The sequence below is a fragment of the Podarcis vaucheri genome (assembly GCF_965113315.1).
Source record: "Podarcis vaucheri genome assembly, chromosome: 2".
In the NCBI taxonomy this organism is placed as follows: domain Eukaryota; kingdom Metazoa; phylum Chordata; class Lepidosauria; order Squamata; family Lacertidae; genus Podarcis; species Podarcis vaucheri.
The window spans coordinates 117,601,073-117,620,422 of NC_138760.1; the positions used below are offsets into that span (position 1 = coordinate 117,601,073).

The 19,350-nt window shown below is 49.1% G+C and overlaps 1 protein-coding gene across 2 annotated transcripts in view; it reads left to right on the plus strand.

The window, feature by feature from the left end:
* VARS1 (valyl-tRNA synthetase 1) overlaps nt 1-19,350 on the plus strand; it is a 36,207-nt gene continuing 16,857 nt past the window's right edge. The window contains exons 1-15 of one of the 2 annotated variants that reach the window (XM_082209253.1): nt 1-96; nt 2,947-3,306; nt 4,589-4,732; nt 4,994-5,144; nt 6,548-6,705; nt 7,440-7,524; nt 7,720-7,820; nt 8,144-8,271; nt 11,482-11,646; nt 11,771-11,852; nt 12,987-13,106; nt 13,758-13,866; nt 14,016-14,104; nt 16,128-16,218; nt 17,726-17,850. In XM_082209253.1, the coding sequence (XP_082065379.1) occupies nt 2,953-3,306; nt 4,589-4,732; nt 4,994-5,144; nt 6,548-6,705; nt 7,440-7,524; nt 7,720-7,820; nt 8,144-8,271; nt 11,482-11,646; nt 11,771-11,852; nt 12,987-13,106; nt 13,758-13,866; nt 14,016-14,104; nt 16,128-16,218; nt 17,726-17,850 (1,902 nt within the window). In that variant the 5' untranslated portion in view covers nt 1-96; nt 2,947-2,952. The remainder of the gene's footprint in view (nt 97-2,946; nt 3,307-4,588; nt 4,733-4,993; nt 5,145-6,547; nt 6,706-7,439; nt 7,525-7,719; nt 7,821-8,143; nt 8,272-11,481; nt 11,647-11,770; nt 11,853-12,986; nt 13,107-13,757; nt 13,867-14,015; nt 14,105-16,127; nt 16,219-17,725; nt 17,851-19,350) is intronic. The other variant, XM_082209254.1, reaches the window with a different exon arrangement.

Genomic DNA, 19,350 nt, shown 5'->3' on the forward strand with positions numbered 1-19,350 from the left:
GACGCAGGCGTTGCAGCAGACGGCTACAGGCGGGGTCCTTCCGCAATGGGAAAGTAGCACGTGGGGGGGAGAAGCTGCAACCGGCTGGACTTGCAGGTAAGAGGAGGACCCCGCCCCCTCCCTTCCCCTGAACCCAGGAGTCCTGCCATGGGGGGGGGGGTTCCCCCACCCCCACCCCGAGAAAAAGACCCCCCCAAGCATTTCATTCATTGTCGGAGAGAGACTTATTGCAGATTCTCAGTCCAACCCCTTCCCACCCACCCCCTCTAGCGCCCCATTTGTCTCCAGCAAAACCTGGGAGTTTCGACTCCTGTTCCCAAGTTTACTGCAGTTTCTGGTTTCCTCCCAAAGAACCCACAAAATTGCTCATGGATTTCCTCCCGCGATCCAAAACTGCCGGCTGCTGCCAAGACCCCGCCGCCAGTCACTTCCCTGCCCTCTCCCAGAGTCAGTGTAAGGCAGTAATAATAATAAATAAAAATAAATTTCTTTTATACCCCGCCCTCCCCAGCCAAGACCGGGCTCAGGGCGGCTAACACCAAATAGAAAAACGATTGAAATACAGCTTAAAAAACAAGATTAAAATACAACATTAAAATTCAGCCTCATTTCAGTACTAGAGCTATATGGACCCGATGGCCTGCCTCAATATAAGGCAGCTTCCTAGGTCACTATCCCATCCCAGAGTAGTTTACTACCTGCTCCTCACTTTAGTTTTAATTTCGTCAATCAGCCGGTCTCTCTTTCTCTCCTATTCTCTACTTATTAAAGAAAAATCTGATCCCAAGTCCAGATTTAAACAGTTCTTTTTCTCATCTGTCCCCCACCCCAGTTCACATGCAGATAACTTGTTGTATTTCCGATGTAAACTCCGAGGTCTGTTGTTTGATTATTCGTACAGTGGTACCTCGGGTTACATATGCTTCAGGTTACAGACTCCATTAACCCAGAAATATTACCTCGGGTTAAGAACTTTACTTCAGGATGAGAACAGAAATTGTGCTCCGGTGGTGCGGTGGCAGCAGGAGGGCCCATTAGCTAAAGTGGTGCTTCAGGTTAAGAACAATTTCAGGTTAAGAATGGACCTCCGGAACTTAACCTGAGGTACCACTGTATTGAGTTGGCGGGATGCAGATTTAACATCCTTTGCCTCATGCCAGCAGAATAAGGTCCCTTTGTACTTACGCGAGTTAATTTATTTGGATTTTTGACATGTCATGGTTACAAGTCCTCGGAGCCTGTGACATCGAAATAGTTTAAAATAAAACTATATACATGGCTATGCTTCAAATTGCACATGGCTTTTTCACCCAACTGCTGTTTGAACCTGTTCCCCCACCCCAGTGCCTGAGGGAGAGCTGAGAGAGTCAGATCTGGGAGCCAGGACTCCTGAGTTCTCAGGGTGGGACTGGGGAATAGCAAGAGTAATAATGACAGTTTACAACAGGGATGAAATTGCTGAAAGGCAGGCTTCCCATGACATAGAAAGGGTTTGAAGGTGAATTGGGGACGAGGGCTCTTGCCGATTTAAACTCCTCTCCTCCATACGGTGGTGGAAATTTTTTTAAAAAAAGACCCATAAAGTTGTAAGGCCTTTTATACTTAACTCTGTGGACAAACATATTGGAGGCTGGAAACCCTGAGGAGAGAGCTGTCTCTTCTAGCCATCTGTGGCATTTGTATATTTGCCCTAAGTAAGTAGACCGATGAATCCTTCTTTGCATATTGCATCACCTCAGGTGGACAGAAATCAGGTTTGTAGTACAGTGGTACCTCAGGTTAAGAATTTAATTCGTTCCGGAGGTCCGTTCTTAATCTGAAACTGTTCTTAACCTGAGGTACCACTTTAGCTAATGGAGCCTCCCGCTGCCGCCGCGCGATTTCTCTTCTCATCCTGGGGCAAAGTTCTTAACCCCTGTTTCTGGGTTAGCGGAGTCTGTAACCTGAAGCTTCTGTAACCTGAAGCGTCTGTAACCCGAGGTACCACTGTACTGGCCTCGTTTTCTGCTAGAACCTTGAGATCTTCCAACTGAAGCCTCAAGTAAAATAATTTTGATTTCAGGGATTTGGTTTGATGTGACAGCATTGAGCTGAGCTCGGAGTTCTTTCTCTCTCTCCCCCCCCACTCCCAGTTTATCCCCTCCCTCAGCTTCCTCCGCCCCAATCTCAACAGTACAGTGGTACCTCGGATTACAGATGCTTCAGGTTACAGACTCCGCTAACTCAAAAATGGTACCTCGGGTTAAGAACTTTGCTTCAGGATGAGAACAGAAATAGCACGGCGGCTTTATTTTGGTGCAAACTATTTACAGTGAGTCTCTTCGTCTAGCGGTTTTTTCGTCTTGCGAAGCAACCCTATTAGCGTATTAGCGGTTTAGCGGCTATTAAAGGTTTAGCGGCTTAGCGGCTAAAAGGCTATTAGCAGCTTAGCGGCTTAGAAAAAGGGGGGGAGCGGAAAAAAAATTGCAAGACTCGCAAGACGTTTTCGTCTTGCGAAGCAAACCCATAGTGAAATTCGTCTTGCGAAGCGCATCGAAAAACGGAAAACCCTTTCGTCTAGTGGGTTTTTCGTCTTGCGAGGCACTCGTCTTGCGGGGCACCACTGTAAATGAACTTTTCCACGATATTCAAATTTTCCGAGTTTCACCTGTAAGTTCTTAACCCGAGGTACCACTGTATCTTGTCCTTAAATTGTTGTTAAACAGTTAGGAGTTGGAAACCTTCACCAGTCTACCTCAGATCACCCAGAGATCTGGCAGGAGACCCCAAACTACCCGCTTCCCGTCTCTGACCTACCTTCCTGTAGCGTAAGTTCCTTCGATCTAGTCTTGCCCTCTGCAGGAGCAGAGAACGTCTTCTCCCTCTTCTTCATGACAGCCCTGTTGTCTTTCCAAGAGGGCGCTTAACATCCTCCCTCTTAACGCTTTCATTGCCCTTTCTTTCCAGGTCGTCATGCCAACTCTGTACCTTTCCCCTCATCCGGATAACTTCCAGAATCTGCGGGTGCTGGTTGCGGCCCGCTATGGCCGACACGAGCCCAGGGTGGTCGCTCTGCCTCCTGACAAGGAGCTGGGGAATCCTTCCTTCTCTGTGCCCAAACTCCCAGCTCTGGAGACCCAGGCGGGCGTCCGTGTCTCTGGCGCAGCGGCTGTTTCTTACCTGCTGTGTCCGGATGCCATGAGAGGGCAGAGCCCAGAAGCCAGCGCCCTGGTACGGCAGTGGGTCAGTTTCGCAGACTTGGAGATCGCTCCTGCGGCCTCCGCAGCTGCTTTCTCTGTGCTGGGGGTCTCCAAGCAAAGCAAACAGGTGAGAGGCAGGCTAACTCTGCTGTGACGGGGTAGGGTACTGTGTCTAACCCATAGCGTAGTGGTTAATAGAGTGAGCTGTGAGCCAGGAAGAAAGTGGGCAGGGCGGGGGAGGAAGTGTTAAAAAAAAAAAAAGCTCTGAGAAATAACTCTCGTTTATTTGAGACAAATGAACAAAACGAAAAGCATAAACATACATACAAGTGCTGTACACTTTTCAGCACCCGCCCAAAACGTTGTTTAGACCAGCCTATCCAGGCATGTGTAATGCTGGCTTGTGTTTTAATTTGGTTTCCTGCTTTTCATTGATTTTAATTATTTTTTTTGAAAGTTTAAAATAGTTGCGTTTAACTGCTTTGACTGATAATTTTATTGCTCTGTTCTTTTCGCAATCCGCTCTAAGGATTTTCTTTTAACAGTTGTGCGCTATATACCGTATTTTTTGCTCCATAGGACGCACCCGACCATAGGACGCGCCTTGTTTTAGAGGGGGAGAACAACAAGAAGAAAAAAATCTCCCCCTCTCTGCTCAGCGCCCCTTCAGCGAAGCGGCAGGAGAAACGGAGCTCTCCCTCTCTGCTGAAGCCAGGAGAGTCTTGCTTTCCTGGCTTCAGCAAAAGGAACCCGAAGCCTTTGGAGCGCAGCGCGAGTTCCCACTGTGCTCCGAAGGCTTCAGGCGACTATCCCTGAAGCCTGGAGAGCGAGAGGGGTCGCAGTGCGCACTGACCCCTCTCGGTCTCTAGGCTTCAGCAAAAGCAACGCGAAGCCAAGGGGCGGGGAGGGAGCGCTCTCTCTGCGCTTCGGAGGCTTCGCGTTGCTATCGCTGAAGCCAAAGAGCCTGCATTCGCTCCATAGGACACACACACATTTCCCCTTAATTTTTGGAGGGAGAAAAGTGTGTCCTATAGAGCGGAAAATACGGTACATTTTGCCAAATAAATAAATAAGCAAGCACACTATGCAGCTGAGCCCCACGTTGCTCTGTGCTGTTTTCTTTCCCTACTTTTGCAGGATCCAAAGGTCATGGCGCCAGCGTGTTTAACAAGACTCTAAACACTACACTTTTTAATTCATTGTTTTTGTTTGATTTTAACCCCCCCCCCCCAAATCATGAGCAAGGGCATTTCGTGAGCTAGACCACATACAAGGTGGAAGGGACACAGTGGCAGGGAGTAGTGCCAATGTACCTCAACAGAGCGGGAGGGTCACCTTTAATTCAGGGACCCCTTATGCAGAAAGGGTGGTGGTTTGCGGGTGTGATCACACACTCTTCTCTTGCCCAGGTGATAGACCGCGCTGTGACAGAGCTCCAGAGTCTCCTTGCGGTGTTGGACGGCCACTTGAAGCTGCGAACATACCTGGTGGGCGAAGCCATGACGTTGGCTGACGTGACGGTTGCGTCTTCTCTGTTGCTGCCGTATAAATATGTGAGTCTCCCTGCAGTATCCCTCCCATCCTCTGCTCCAATGGGGCATCAGTAGCGTAATTTTGCAGCAGTTTCTACTACTCTGCTTTTGATGGGGCAGGGAATCAGTGGCTTTGCAGATGTTCTGCCTTAACGCTGTTGTTGGGTCCCTGACCTTCTTCTCACCTGTATTCATAATGGTATATCTTGCTCTTGTGTTCCTCTCCTCATCCCCAAATGATTGTTTCCCCCCCCCCTCTTCCTGTCCTGACATTTCCTCTAGGTTCTCAACCAAGCTCTCCGCGCTTCATACACCAATGTCACCCGGTGGTTCCTGACCTGTGTCAATCAGCCAGAATTCCAGTTTATCTTGGGTCCAATGAAGCTGTGTGAGCAAACGACTGTTGTGGGGACCCTGAAATCAGATCTCAGAGGTAAGGTGCTGCTACCGTTGTCCTTGTGAATTTGCTGAGGGCAAAGAAACCTCAAGGAAAGCAGAGCTACAGTCTGTATTGCTTGGGAGAACAGAATGTTGTTGTTGTGACAATTTAATGTTGAACGGAGTAGGCCTTTGGTCTGACCTAGCAAGGCTTTTCTGTTCTTGTCGCCCTCAATCTGAATAGGTGGCCGCAGAGTCAGGCATCCTTCTGATTTAGTAATAGTCATCATAATCAGCAGTGTTTTTTTTTAAAAAAAGGAAAATAAGGTGTTGATACTTACCATGAAAGGGACATGGGTGGTGCTGTGGGTTAAACCACAGAGCCTAGGACTTGCCGATCGGAAGGTTGGCGGTTCGAATCCCCGCGACGGGGTGAGCTCCCGTTGCTCAGTCCCTGCTCCTGCCAACCTAGCAGTTCGAAAGCACATCAGAGTGCAAGTAGATGAATAGGTGCTTCTCCGGCGGGAAGGTAAGCGACGTTTCCGTGCGCTGCTCTGGTTTGCCAGAAGCGGCTTAGTCGTGCTGGCCACATGACCTGGAAGCTGTACGGCGGTTCCCTCGGCCAATAAAACGAAATGAGTGCCGAAACCCCAGAGTCGGTCACGACTGGACCTAATGGTCAGGGGTCCCTTTACCTTTACTTACCATGAAGTTGTTACAGTAAGTGCCACACTTTTAACATTGGGGGGGGGAGGTGCTGGTACCTTGTATCCATTAGTACCCCCGGAAGAAAGCACTGATGATAATGATGACGATGACATAATCATATTATATTTCTTATACCCTGCCCATTTGATTGGATTTCTCCAGCCACTCTATGTGGCTTCCAACAGAAATGCAAAACACCAAACAGGGCTGCCTTCAGATGTCTTCTAAAAGTCAGATAGTTGTTTATTTCCTTGACATCTGATGGGAGGGCGTTCCACAGGGCAGGTGCCACCACAGAGAAGGCCCTCTGCCTGCTTCCCTGTAACCTCGCTTCTCGCAGTGAGGGAACCACCAGAAGGACCTCAGAGAAGGACCTCAGTGTCTGGGCTGAACAATGGGGGTGGAGATGCTCCCTCATGTATACAATATAGGAGTTTAATGGTTAGCACCAACACTTTGAATTGTGGTCGAAAATATGTTGCTCATAGAGGCACAGACTTTTTGGCAGCGGTGAGGAGATGTGGGTCTAGTGTAGGGGTGGTGAACCTGCAGCCCTCCCAACTATTTATCTGGACTACAATTCCCATCATCCTTGACCATTGGCCATGCTGGCTGCAGCTGATGCGAGCTGGGGCCCAGTAGCTTCTGGAGTGCTGCAGATCCCCCACCCCATTCTGGAGGGCAGATGGCAATTAAGCAATATTTATTAACAAGGCTGCTGCGCATTGGTTTATTTCCTTTCCTCTTAAGAACCTAAGGCAGAGTTTTCAGAGCCCAAGGAGCTCACAGAGCCGCCCAAAAGCGCATCCCAGCTAAAGAAAGAAGCCAAAAAGAAAGAAAAACTGGAGAAGTTTCAGCAGAAGAAGGAAAAAAGCCAGCAGCAGCAACAGCAGCAACAACAGGGGGAGGTAAGAAAAGCAATAAAAAATAAAAAAAATAAAAATAAAAAATCCTTCCGGTAGCACCCTAGAAACCAACTAAATTAGTTATTGGTATGAGCTTTCATGTGCATGCACAGAGTGAGGGAAGATTTAAATATTCCAGAAAAGAAGAAAATAGGATCCTTGTGTGTGAGAGAGATATTTTTCAGTGCTATCTATTCCAAAAAAAGAGCCCCCTGCATGTGGAATACTAGTGTGTTGGGAATTGAGGGATTCTGGTCTCGCCAAGATTTGAGCAGATTTGGGAGTTGTTTGGGGAAAGGAAAGGGAAGACAAGTTACATGACACTTACGCATGCAATGTTTTGGATAGATGTCCCCCAACTTTTGTTTAATTATTTTATTATTGACCGGGTTTTCTTACCTACTCCGTCACTGTAAGTTCCCAGGGCTGGTTGAATCAATATAAAACGTCATTTCAAACAATTTTCAGTCAGCAGAATAGAGTGGGTTCTTAAAATACACCTCAAGTTGGTGAGTACGTGTATATATATGTGTGTATCACTTATACTAAATAAATAAAATTGATTTTAAACCTCGCCTTTTTCCAATAATAAATAAAACCGGGAAAAGGTGAGGTTTAAAAAATTGTACGCCCAACTTGCCTGAATTCAGGAAAATAGCAAAGAGCTTGGGGCAAGGGGCGATAATAGTGTTTGGGGCCTGTTTCCACCTTCCTGCCCCCATCCTGATTCTTTGCAGAAGAAGCCAAAAGTTGAGAAGAAAGAGAAGAAGGATCTAGGGGTCATAACCTACAACATCCCAACTCCCCCAGGAGAGAAAAAAGGTAATGTAAGTGGGGTGGGGGTGGGAGGGAGCTGGGCAGGGCTGGAGTTCTCTGCCCCACACTGCGTTCAGGTGTCCGATATGCCAACTGCGAAGCCCGTTAACCCAAGCGGGGGTCGTAATGTAGCCGAAGCAGCAGCACCCAAACACCGCAGGGAGGTATTAGGAGGCCTCAAAGTCTCTTTTCTCCTTCCAGATGTGGAGAGCCCAATGCCTGACTCCTACAGTCCCCAGTACGTTGAAGCCGCCTGGTACCAGTGGTGGGAGAGCCAGGGCTTTTTCAAACCAGAGTATGGGGTGAGTTTGAGCCTGGGGCGACTGCAGGGTGGGATTCTCTCACCCCATCCCCCCGGGAAGGTAACATGGCCAGCCCAATACTTTTTGGCGCCTGAAGCCGACAACAAAATGGCCGACACGCACACCCCTCAGCCAGGGAAGAAGGGGCGAGGGAAGATTACACCACGGATGGGCAGGGGTGGATAAAGATCTACGTTGGGATCCGCCGCCCCAGCGGACCTTGCTGCCTGAGGCGGTTGTTTCGCCTTGCCTCATGGTTGGGCTGGCTCTGTGGCTGATACCCGGAGGGCCGCCTGCCTCACAAAAATTGCTCTCCTTTCCAGCGTTGCAGCGTCTCCGAGCCAAACTCCAAAGGCCTCTTCATGATGTGTATCCCTCCTCCCAATGTCACTGGATCCCTCCATCTTGGCCACGCCCTCACCAACGCCATCCAGGACTCTCTGACCCGATGGTGAGGTTTCCTTCAGTTGCCTTGACTACAGCCTTCTGGCCTTACGCTAGGGCCCTTCCTAGACGTCTCTGTCAACCTGGACCCTCTGTGCCCCACCCCTTAACTGGCATTCTTTGGCCTTGCCCCAGTTTTGCCCTGCCTGATCGCTGATAGCCAGCGTGGTGTAGTGGTTAAGAGCGGTGGACTCGTAATCTGGTGAACTGGGTTCGCGTCTCCGCTCCTCCACATGCAGCTGCTGGGTGACCTTGGGCCAGTCACACTTCTCTGAAGTCTCTCAGCCCCACTCACCTCACAGAGTGTTTGTTGTGGGGGAGGAAGAGAAAGGAGAATGTGAGCCGCTTTGAGACTCCTTCGGGTAGTGATAAAGCGGGATATCAAATCCAAACTCCTCCTCGCCCCAGTTTTGCCCTGCCTGAGAGCTGATTCGGGTAGCCCCAACTCCCAAGGGGCATGGGGCTTTGTATAGGTCGTTAACACATAAGTCCACAGAATGGGCGACAGTGCACAGAATTCAGATTCCTGAGAATCGCTGCGCTTTCGATTGGAACAAAACAAGTTCAAGTTCCTAACCCTCATTGTCTCAAATATACACTTGAAAGGGTGTTCAGACCTCTGCGGCCTCTGTAGTGCCTTTCTCTCCCCATGGCTAACCTAAACAGAGGTTATGTAAAGGTATGCAAAATGGTGAATAGGCTAAATATACTACCATAATTTGTACAGAGGGACACGGGTGGCTCTGTGGGTTAAACCACAGAGCCTAGGACTTGCCAATCAGAAGGTTGTCGGTTCGAATCCCCACGACGGGGTGAGCTCCCGTTACTCGGTCCCTGCTCCTGCCAACCTAGCAGTTTGAAAGCCGTCAGAGCGCAAGTAGATAAATAGGTACCGCTCCAGCGGGAAGGTAAACGGCGTTTCCGTGCGCTGCTCTGGTTCGCCAGAAGCGGCTTAGTCATGCTGGTCACATGACCCGGAAGCTGTACGCCAGCTCCCTCGGCCAGTAAAGCGAGATGAGCGCCGCAACCCCAGAGTCGGTCACGACTGGACCTAATGGTCAGGGGTCCCTTTACCCTTTACCTAATTTGTACAGGTTGAAGAATTGTGGTGTTCCCGGTATGGAGGCTTGCGTTTTAAATGAAAAGTAGCCTCAGGAGGCTACTCTTTCAACCAGAGGATTCCTAGGAGAGGGATTTGTCCTGGAATTCTACTCAATATTGATCCAGAGCAGAGCCTCAACGTATAGTTAACAGTGTAAAAACTGAAACACGTTGCAGGATTCCCCAAAAATAGAATCATAGAATCATAGAATCATAGAGTTGGAAGAGACCACAAGGGCCATCGAGTCCAACCCCCTGCCAAGCAGGAAACACCATCAGAGCACTCCTGACATATGGTTGTCAAGCCTCTGCTTAAAGACCTCCAAAGTAGGAGACTCCACCACACTCCTTGGCAGCAAATTCCACTGTCGAACAGCTCTTACTGTCAGGAAGTTCTTCCGAATGTTTAGGTGGAATCTTCTTTCTTGTAGTTTTGATCCATTGCTCCGTGTCCGCTTCTCCGGAGCAGCAGAAAACAACCTTTCTCCCTCCTCTATGTGACATCCTTTTATATATTTGAACATGGCTATCATATCACCCCTTAACCTCCTCTTCTCCAGGCTAAACATGCCCAGCTCCCTTAGACCAGAAGCAATTATATTTCATCCAGCAGAGCTTTCCTGAAGGCAAATGAGCATAATGGTCACAAATCCAATACATTCAGGATTGGCACTGTCCATAAGAAATCCAGTTGCAGCAGACTTAACTTAAATTTACAATAACTTATCATAAGTCTAAACCTTAACACTAATTGTACTATGTACAGAACACCGCACCAGAAGGAAAAGAGATAGAGAAAGTGAAACCCTGGCTCCTTCTGGCCCTACTTTTACAGTCAACATGACTTTGATTGAAAGACATAAGAGAACCAGTTTAGGCCAGCTGTACTCAGCTTCTCCGAAGGAGTAACCCAAACATCATGGACCTTCTGCTTGTATCTCTCACACAGAGAAGCTTCCAGAACCCCCTTGAATTAATTAGAATAGGAAAGATCTCTGCACATCAGATCAATACTTTCTGTAAATGCAAACTGACAGGAATGTGGCTTGGACCTTTTCCCACTGCTAGTTTTCCTATTCAAAATTCCCCTGTCCCTGCCCATTTGCCTCTGTGGTATTCTGGAGAAAGAACCACACTTTCTGAGCACGAGTACGCCACCCTTTGAACGCTGGGGGGGGGGGAACCCCAGGGTTCCCCAAACAGGAGCACAGCCTTCAAGGTTGACATTGTATGTCATACGACAGGCATGGCCAAACTTGACCCTCCAGATGTTTTGGGATTACAATTCCCATCATCCCTGACCACTGGCCCTGTTAGCTAGGGCAGTGTTTCCCAACCGGTGTTCCGCGGCACACTACTGTGCCGTGAGACGTTGGCTGGTGTGCCGTGGGAGGGAGGCGGGCGAGTCGGGCGGTGAGAGGCGGCGGCGGCGAGGATCCGCATCGAGCCGGTGGCGGCTCCGCGGTGGTGGTGCCGAGCGGCGGAGCAGCGCGTGCAAAAGGGAGGAGCACGAGACAGCGGAGGAGGAGGAGGCCGGCATGTCCGGGCAGCAGCAACAACAACAGCAGCAGCAACTCCCGGCGACGGCTCCTCAAGCCCCGCCGCCGCCCCCTCCTCCGCCCGCTATCGCCGCCACCACCACAACAGCCGCCGCCGCCTCAGTTGTCGCCGTCCCTCAGTCCCTCGCTCTGCTGCCTCCTCCCACCCCCAAAGCTTGGAGGTTCCCCGGCAAGGGGGAGGGAAAAAACTTTCACTTTCGTGCGTCCCTCCCGGCGTGACGCTGCGCGCTGACGTCACGGGGCTGTAATGGTGGTGTGCTGCGAGATTTTTTTCAGTAAACAGGTGTGCCGTTGCCCAAAAAAGTTTGGGAAACACTGAGCTAGGGATGATGGGAGTTGTAGTCCCAAAACTTCTGGAGGGCCGAGTTTGGCCATGCCTGTCATAGGAGGATAGCCAACAAAACGTGTCCAGGTGTTGCTGGGCTCCAATTCCCATCAGCCCTAGTTGTCGGGGATGATGGGATTTGTAGCCTGGCAGCACCTAGAGAACGCCGCATTGGCTGTTCCTGAACGACGTCGCCTGAGGAACAGCTGCTCACGGCCCCTGTGTCTTCCAGGCACCGGATGAAGGGGGAGACCACTCTGTGGAACCCCGGCTGCGACCACGCCGGCATCGCCACGCAAGTGGTGGTGGAGAAGAAGCTGTGGAAGGAGCAACGGAAGACGCGGCACGACCTCGGGCGCGAGCTGTTCGTCGAGGCCGTCTGGAAATGGAAGACCGAGTGAGTTGTTTCAAGGCTGGCCCTGTTTTTCTGACCGCCTTGAACCTCGTCCCTGTGCCTTGTCACGTCTTCTAGAGACATGATGTGCTCAGGGTGCTTTTTCCCTCTGGCTCTTTTCTTGCAGAAAAGGCGATCGGATCTACCACCAGCTGAAGAAACTGGGCGCCTCAATGGACTGGGACAGAGCCTGCTTTACAATGGACCCGGTAATAACAACAACAACAACAACAATTTATTATTCATACCCTGCCCATTGAAAGCACATCAAAGTGCAAGTAGATAAATACTTCCAGCCGGAAGGTAAACAGCATTTCCGTGAGAGCCAGTGTGGTGTAGTGGTTAAGAGCGGTAGTCTCGTAATCTGGTGAACTGGGTTCGCTTCCCCGCTCCTCCACATGCGGCTGCTGGGTGACCTTGGGCCAGTCACACTTCTCTGAAGTCTCTCAGCCCCACTCACCTCACAGAGTGTTTGTTGTGGGGGAGGAAGGGAAAGGAGAATGTTGGCCGCTTTGAGACTCCTTTGGGTAGTGATAAAGCGGGATATCAAATCCAAACTCTTCTTCTTCTTCCGTGCGCTGCTCTGGTTTCGCCAGAAGCGGCTTAGTCATGCTGGCCACATGACCCGGAAAAACTGTCTGCGGACAAACGTTGGCTCCCTCGGCCAGTAAAGCGAGATGAGCACCGCGACCCCAGAGTCGTTCACGACTGGACTTAACTGTCAGGGGTCCTTTACCTTTATACCCTGTCCATCTGGCTGGGTTTCCCCAGCCACTCTGGGCAGCTCCCAACAGAATATTAAAAGCACAAGAAAACATCCAACATTAAAAACTTCCCTAAACAGATGTTTTTCTAAAAGTCAGATAGTTGTTTATTTCCTTGACATCTGGTGGGAGGGCGTTCCACAGGGCAGGCGCCACTACCGAGAAGGCCCTCTGTCTGCTTCCCTGTAACCTCACTTCTCGCAATGAGGGAACCGCCAGAAGGCCCTCGGAGCTGGACTTCAGTGTCTGGTCTGAACGATGGGGGTGGAGACGCTCCTTCAGGTATACTGGGCCTGACGGAAAAGATCAACCTGATGGGACGCCTTTATTAATCATCGCTGACCAGTTCAGGAAATGACTGGTCGTGCCAATAGTCTTCTAGGACAGCAGTGGCAGACTTTAGACTTATGGGAGCTGCTTTGGGTTTTTGTTTTTTCAATGTTGTTTTTTGGCTAAACCCCAAGATCCACCAACTGGATTTTGCAGTTCTATTTCAGAGTCAAACAGACTGTGCTTTTGTTCGCGTCCTGCAAGAGGTGGAATGGGCTGAACTGAACTTCTCCCTTGCTTTGTCCACAGAAACTCTCCAACAGCGTCCAGGAGGCTTTTATCCGGCTGCACGAGGAAGGCGTCATCTACCGAAGCACGCGACTCGTGAACTGGTCGTGTGCCCTCAACTCGGCCATCTCCGACATAGAGGTGACAGGGTCGGGAGAGGCTGGGCAAATGGGATGCTGCCGCCCCAACTTCAGTTTGCCCTAGTTGGTCAGCAAACCCCACTTGCTTGCCTTCCTACTTTCAAGCTGGCCAGGTGTGGCCCTGAATGTCAGCTCCCTCCTCTTCAGCCTTAGCGTTGCCTTTGTGGCCAGAGTCACACCATACATACACTTTAGACAGCCATGGCTTTCTGGCAGAGGATTCTGGGAGCTGCAGTCTGTTACGGGTGCCGAGGGTTATTGGGAGACCCTCGTTTCCCCTCACAAAGGCTGCAGTTCCTAGAGTGGCCTAACAATCCTTCCTCACAGGGAATTCTGGGAATTGCAGCTGTTTGAGGGGGAACCACTCCCAGAATTCTTAGGGGGAAGCCGTGACTGTTTAAAGCAGTATCACAGCGCTTTGAATGTACAGTGTGAATGTGGCCTTTGTTGAACTCCCCAAGGAAGGAAGAGGAGGACAAAATGAGAGTCATTGGCTCCCGCTCTCCCTACTGTTTGCCCCCTTACTTTCTCCCCACCTGCCCCCTCTGGCAGGTGGGAGGGAACGCAGGATGGGCATAGGGCTAGCTATTGCCCCTGTGTTAGGCCCAGTGAGAAGAGGGTGACACACCTTGGGCACCTTCCTCTTCCTCAGGTGGACAAGAAGGAGCTTACGGGCCGGACGCTCTTACCTGTCCCCGGCTACGAGAACAAGGTTGAGTTCGGGGTGCTGGTCTTCTTCGCGTACAAGATCGAAGGTTCCGGTGAGTCAGGAGACCTGGTGGGCAGTTGGGTTGTGATCTGACGCCCTTTCTTTTTTCTCTGACTCTTGGCTCGCTCCGTTGTGGGACGAGCATTTCTCAGAGAGGAGCACTGACCTGCCATTTTCCTTCCTTCCTTCCTTCCTCTCTAGATGAAGAAGTGGTGGTGGCCACGACCCGTATTGAGACGATGCTGGGGGACACTGCCGTGGCTGTCCACCCCAAGGATCCCCGGTACAAAGTAAGTAACCGTCAGGGCTGCTAGCAGAGAGCGACTGAAATTAAAACGGAGTCTGCAGAGCAATAAGAATGAATAAGACTTTACAAAGGGTACTGGGATGAGGAGAAATAAACAGGTCTTGTCGGGGAAGAAACTCCATCAGAACAACTTTTCCTTCCCAACTCCACCAATTGTCAAATCTCAATAAGTTTTCCTGGCTGACATATAACTCCAATCAATAAACACATGAGACGTAACCGTATTTATCTTAGATAAATATGATATACTATTCATAGTATCAAATTGTAAATTTCAACAGAAGTTAACTCATAAAGTTCAACAAACAAACAAAACAGGAGACCCAGTGGATCAGATCGTTCTATAGTCAGTTCATGCCTAAGGTCCATCCGTGTAATGGTATCCATTCCACCTGTCTGTTCATAAAGTCCAAACCATCCACATGAAAGGTTGTTACAGTTCCACAAAGTCTAAGACAAGGATTTCTGGAATATAGGCCTTGTTTCGCCGTCCTGGGCTTCATCAGTAGTTAAAGCTCATATATGATATTACGGGATAGTGGATCCTATGGCATAGTAGTAGTTGTTGAAATTTACAATTTGATACTATGAATCGTATATCTTATTTATCTAAGAACACAGCCGGTTACGTCTCCTGTGTTTATTGAGTATGCTTTACGTGACCATAGGTTTGTTTGTTGTTGCTTTGACATATAACTCCTAGCATCTTCTTCCATCCAGCCTAATACTGTAATAGCATGAATGATTGCTGGCTGAATGATTCTTGCTGCTGCACTTCCTAGTGAAAGACAAATGAACACCTGTAGTGTGCTAGGTTAGATTTATTTGAAAGGGTTATTGCAAGCATAGGGTTAGTACCAGAGTGTCTCTGAAAATTTTTACACATCACTTGGGAAGACAGGCGAACTAATATCAGTGTACTGGAAGAAGCAAAGATCATCAGTTGCAAAGCAGTGATTCTTCAACATCAACTTCGTTGGACTGGTCATGTTGTGTGGATGCCTGATGATCGTCTTCCAAAGCAACTACTCTATTCTGAACTTGAAAATGGAAAGCGTAATGCTGGTAGTCAACAAAAGACGTTTAAAGACTATCTCCTGGCAAATCTAAAAAAATGTAGTATAAACACTGACAACTGGGAAACACTGGCCTGTGAGCGCTCCATTTGGAGAACAGCCTTTACCAAAGGTGTCATGGACTTTGAAGACACTCGAACTCAGGACGCAAGGGAGAAACGTGCTAAGAGGAAGGCACGCTTGGCAAATCCACACCATGATCAACTTCCGCCCGGAATCCTGTGTCCCCACCGTGGAAGGACGTGTGGATCCAGAACTGGCCTCCACAGTCACTTACGGACTCATTATTAAAACCGTGTTTAGGGAAGACAATCTTACTCGGCTACGAGTGATCGCCAAAGAAAGAAGGAAGTACCAGAGTTAAGGTGCTTTTTCTCAATTGTGCCTGGTGACCTCTGTATTTTCAGATATGGTCAGTATGCCCAGGCGGATGAGGGAGCATTTCCTGTATTTGCCCAAGCTGCTTAAAAGCTCCCTCCACTTTTTCTTTTTGGAATAAATGAAGAACAAGTAATCTCGTTTCACTCAGTGGAATATGGCACCTTAGTTAGTGATGAAAGTTGTAACAGGATGAGAAGGCAGTTCAAACACAGCTGGTGTGAGCAACCTTTGACCCTCCAGGTGTTGCTGAATTCCAGCTCCCATCAGCCCTGTCAAACATGACCCTAATGGCCAGGGATGATGGGAGTTGTAGTTCAGGAACAGGCTCCCCCACACTTGAAAATATAGGATATTTTGCCATAGGAAGAGTGTTACAGGAATGGAGAGCTGAGTTGGTTGGGCTGCAAATGCGTGGAATGGATCTTCTCTTAAGGACTGGATGTAGGTAGTAGATTCTACTTCAGATTACCTTTTTGGAGTATTCTTTATTCGGGTGATCTGGGAATACTTTAGCTAAACTTTTCTCCTCTCTCTCTGTTTGTCTCCCAGCACCTGCACGGCCGGAGAGTCCTCCATCCCTTCACTGCTAAGTGCTTGCCTATAGTTTGCGATGACTTTGTAGACATGGAGTTTGGAACTGGTATGTCTGTTTATATATATATATATATGTATAGATACAGTGGTACCTCGTCGTGCGTCTGCCTTGTTGAGCGCCCATTCCGTCCAATGTCTGCGGCAAACCCGGACGTACCGGAATGGGTTACTTCCGGGTTCGCCGCTCGTGCATGCGCAGAAGTGCAAACTGCTCCGCGCACTTTGTCCAGTGTCCTTTTCGGCCAGCGACTGGGGCTCTGGAATGGATCCCGGTCACAAAACGAGGTACTACTGTATAAATTTATTTTTATTAAATTTTCTGTTCTACAATTTAGAATATTCAATTAAACAACCTTAAAATATCAGTGATTTCCCTTCTTCTCTTTCCATGGTTCATTTTGCATAACATAAATCACTGCATATTTTATATAAACTAAACCATTCAGTATTCCATCAAAACTAATTTACACTGTTGAATTCATCTTGACGCTGCCAACGTTTTCAAGTGTACACAACCCCCCCCCATTCAATAAACAGTTACCAATCTTCTTTAAACGTATGTTCTTCTTGTTCTCTTATTCTATATGTTAGGTCTGCAAGATGTGCATATTCCATCAGTTTAAGTTGCCATTCTTCTTTAGTTGGGCCGCAGTAGTGGCATACATAAATAAACTTTTTTTGACACCTTGGAATTTCCATCTGAATTATCCCCAACAAAAAGGACTCTGGTTGTTGTTGTTTGGAAAAGTGTTTTTAAACATTTTTTTCCAACTTATTATAAATTATTTCCCAAAAGAACTGGTATGTCTAGGTGGAGACGCTCCTTCAGGTATACTGGGCCGAGGCCATTTAGGGCTTTAAAGATCAGCACCAACACTTTGAATTGTGCTCGGAAATGTACTGGGAGCCAATGTAAATTTAAATTTAAACTTTCCCCCCTCCAAGTTTAGTTTTGTGTTTCTGACAGCAAGCTTGGTTTTTCAGCTGAGTGAAGGTCTTCTGTGAAAGCTCAGGCAAGTTCTCCTGAGCTCGTGAGCCTGACTCGCAGGCACAGCAGCCTTGGTTCACAGACATTTATAACCTTTGCGCTGCTGTGGGACTCCCTCTTGAAAGACTTGTTGGTTGTGTATTAATTCACACACACACACACACACACAGAGAGAGAGAGAGAAACACAAACACATTTGCTATCTGCACTTTCGAATTGTCCTCCTTTGGGTGGTGACTTGGCGTTTAGGGGCATGCTGTTTATGTATTTAATAGGATTTATACACTGCCTGATCATGTAAAAAAAAAAAAAGTCCTCAAATTTATTGGTTCCTGATGAACTTCAGCACCTCAGGGTCTGCAGCTGCACTGCCAGGTGTAACTCGAAGAGCCTTCTGGTTGAAGGCTGGGGAAAGCACCTGCCCAACTGCATGCCTTCAGCTGCACTTAAGAGACCGTGGGGTGGGCAGTTGGGAAGCAGCCTGAACAGCCACCAGTTAGATCCAAAGGCAGGATGGATGCCGTCCTCTTCTAATATCTCCTCCTCCTCTTCCTGCGTCTCTCAGGGGCTGTGAAAATCACCCCGGCCCACGACCCGAACGACTACGAGGTGGGCCTGCGCCACGGGCTCGACTTCATCACCATCATTGACGAAACCGGCTGCCTCGTCAACGTGCCCCCCACCTTCCAGGTATGGATGGGAGGAGCGGGTTGTACGGTGGATCTCGGTGCCAGTTTCTGAGAACCACAAGTGGGTCTGGGTAGCGGCGTAGCTAGCCGCTTGGGTGCCTGGTGTGGAGCTTGCAGGCAGTCTGCCCACCGCCTCCCCCCACCCCAGGAGAGACACGTGGCTCAGGCATGCTGAAGGCCCCATGGTGTGGATCACAGTGCCCCCCAGTGCCCCCCACCTCACCTAGCTTCCAGTGGCGTAGGAATCATGATAATAATAATAATAAATTTTTATTTATACCCTGCCCTTCCCGGTTCAGGAAACCGGGCTCAGGGCGGCTAACAACAAATTTAAAACACTTAATTGATGCTACAAAAAAACCAGCATAAAAGACAGTATAAAACATGAATAACAATAAATTCAGAATTCAAAAATCAATTTAGGGGGGCAATCCATCCAATAGACATTAGATGATCAACAGGGCTAGCTGGCTAAATTAGTCCTATTTGGGCCGGCGAGGAGACCAGGGGAGAATTAGCTGTGGGATCCCAGAGCGGGTAATCTTCATAAAAAGGGGAGGGGGAGGGAAGGAAGGGGAACAAAAGATCAGGCCAGGTTCACACTGAAAGCCAGGCGGAATAGCTCTGTCTTACAGGCCCCGCGGAAGGAAGTTAAATCCTGCAGGGCCCTGGTCTCATGGGGTCGGAGCCATCACTGAGAAGGCCCTGGCGGAGGATAATCTAATTTCCTTAGGGCCCGGGAAGGGGGGTGCAGTGGGTGCGGGAGTTATTTTTTCAAAAAAAGATGTTGTGAGCCCATTTTTTAAAGAAACACACACACACACACACACATTTTTGCCATTTTGTCACCCCCCTGAGTGATAACACCTGGGGTGGCCTGCACCCCCCCTTCCTACTCCACTGGGTCCGGGGAGCTGTTGCCCTCAGGCCCTGCTTGCAGGTCTCCCAGAGGTTGGCACCTGTGAGAGCAGGATGCTGGACTCAGTGGGGCTTCGGCCTGGCACACCAGGCGGTTCTTAATGTTGCGATTGGACAAAGCAGCCTCTGGTTTCATATCTGGGAAGGATAAGGCTGTGGGTAGCTGCTGTCTCCAGTATTGGAGGTAGTGGTAGGCCTCTCTGTGGAGTCGCAGGCGGGGAGGGTGACTATGGCATTCAGCCCCTTCTTGAGGGCTTGAGGTTAGAATCTGTTTGGCCACTGTGAAAACAAGATGCTGGGACCGGATGGGTCCTTGGACTAATCCTCTTCTTAGATGTTTATAATCTGTTTATGCCTGGTCCCTGTTTGTAATGGGTTGAAGGATGGGTTTGGCATCCGCTAGGAGTGTGAGGATCCCATCTCAGTGAGTTGGGACTAGGTCACTGACATGGACCTTCCAGTCCTCTCGTTTCTTCTGTGGGATTTGACATCTTTCCGCAGGGCCTGCAAGATGGAGCTGTTCCGCCTGGCCTTCGGCTTAGACTCACTCTGACCCCTTATATGGGATTTGGTATATTAATTT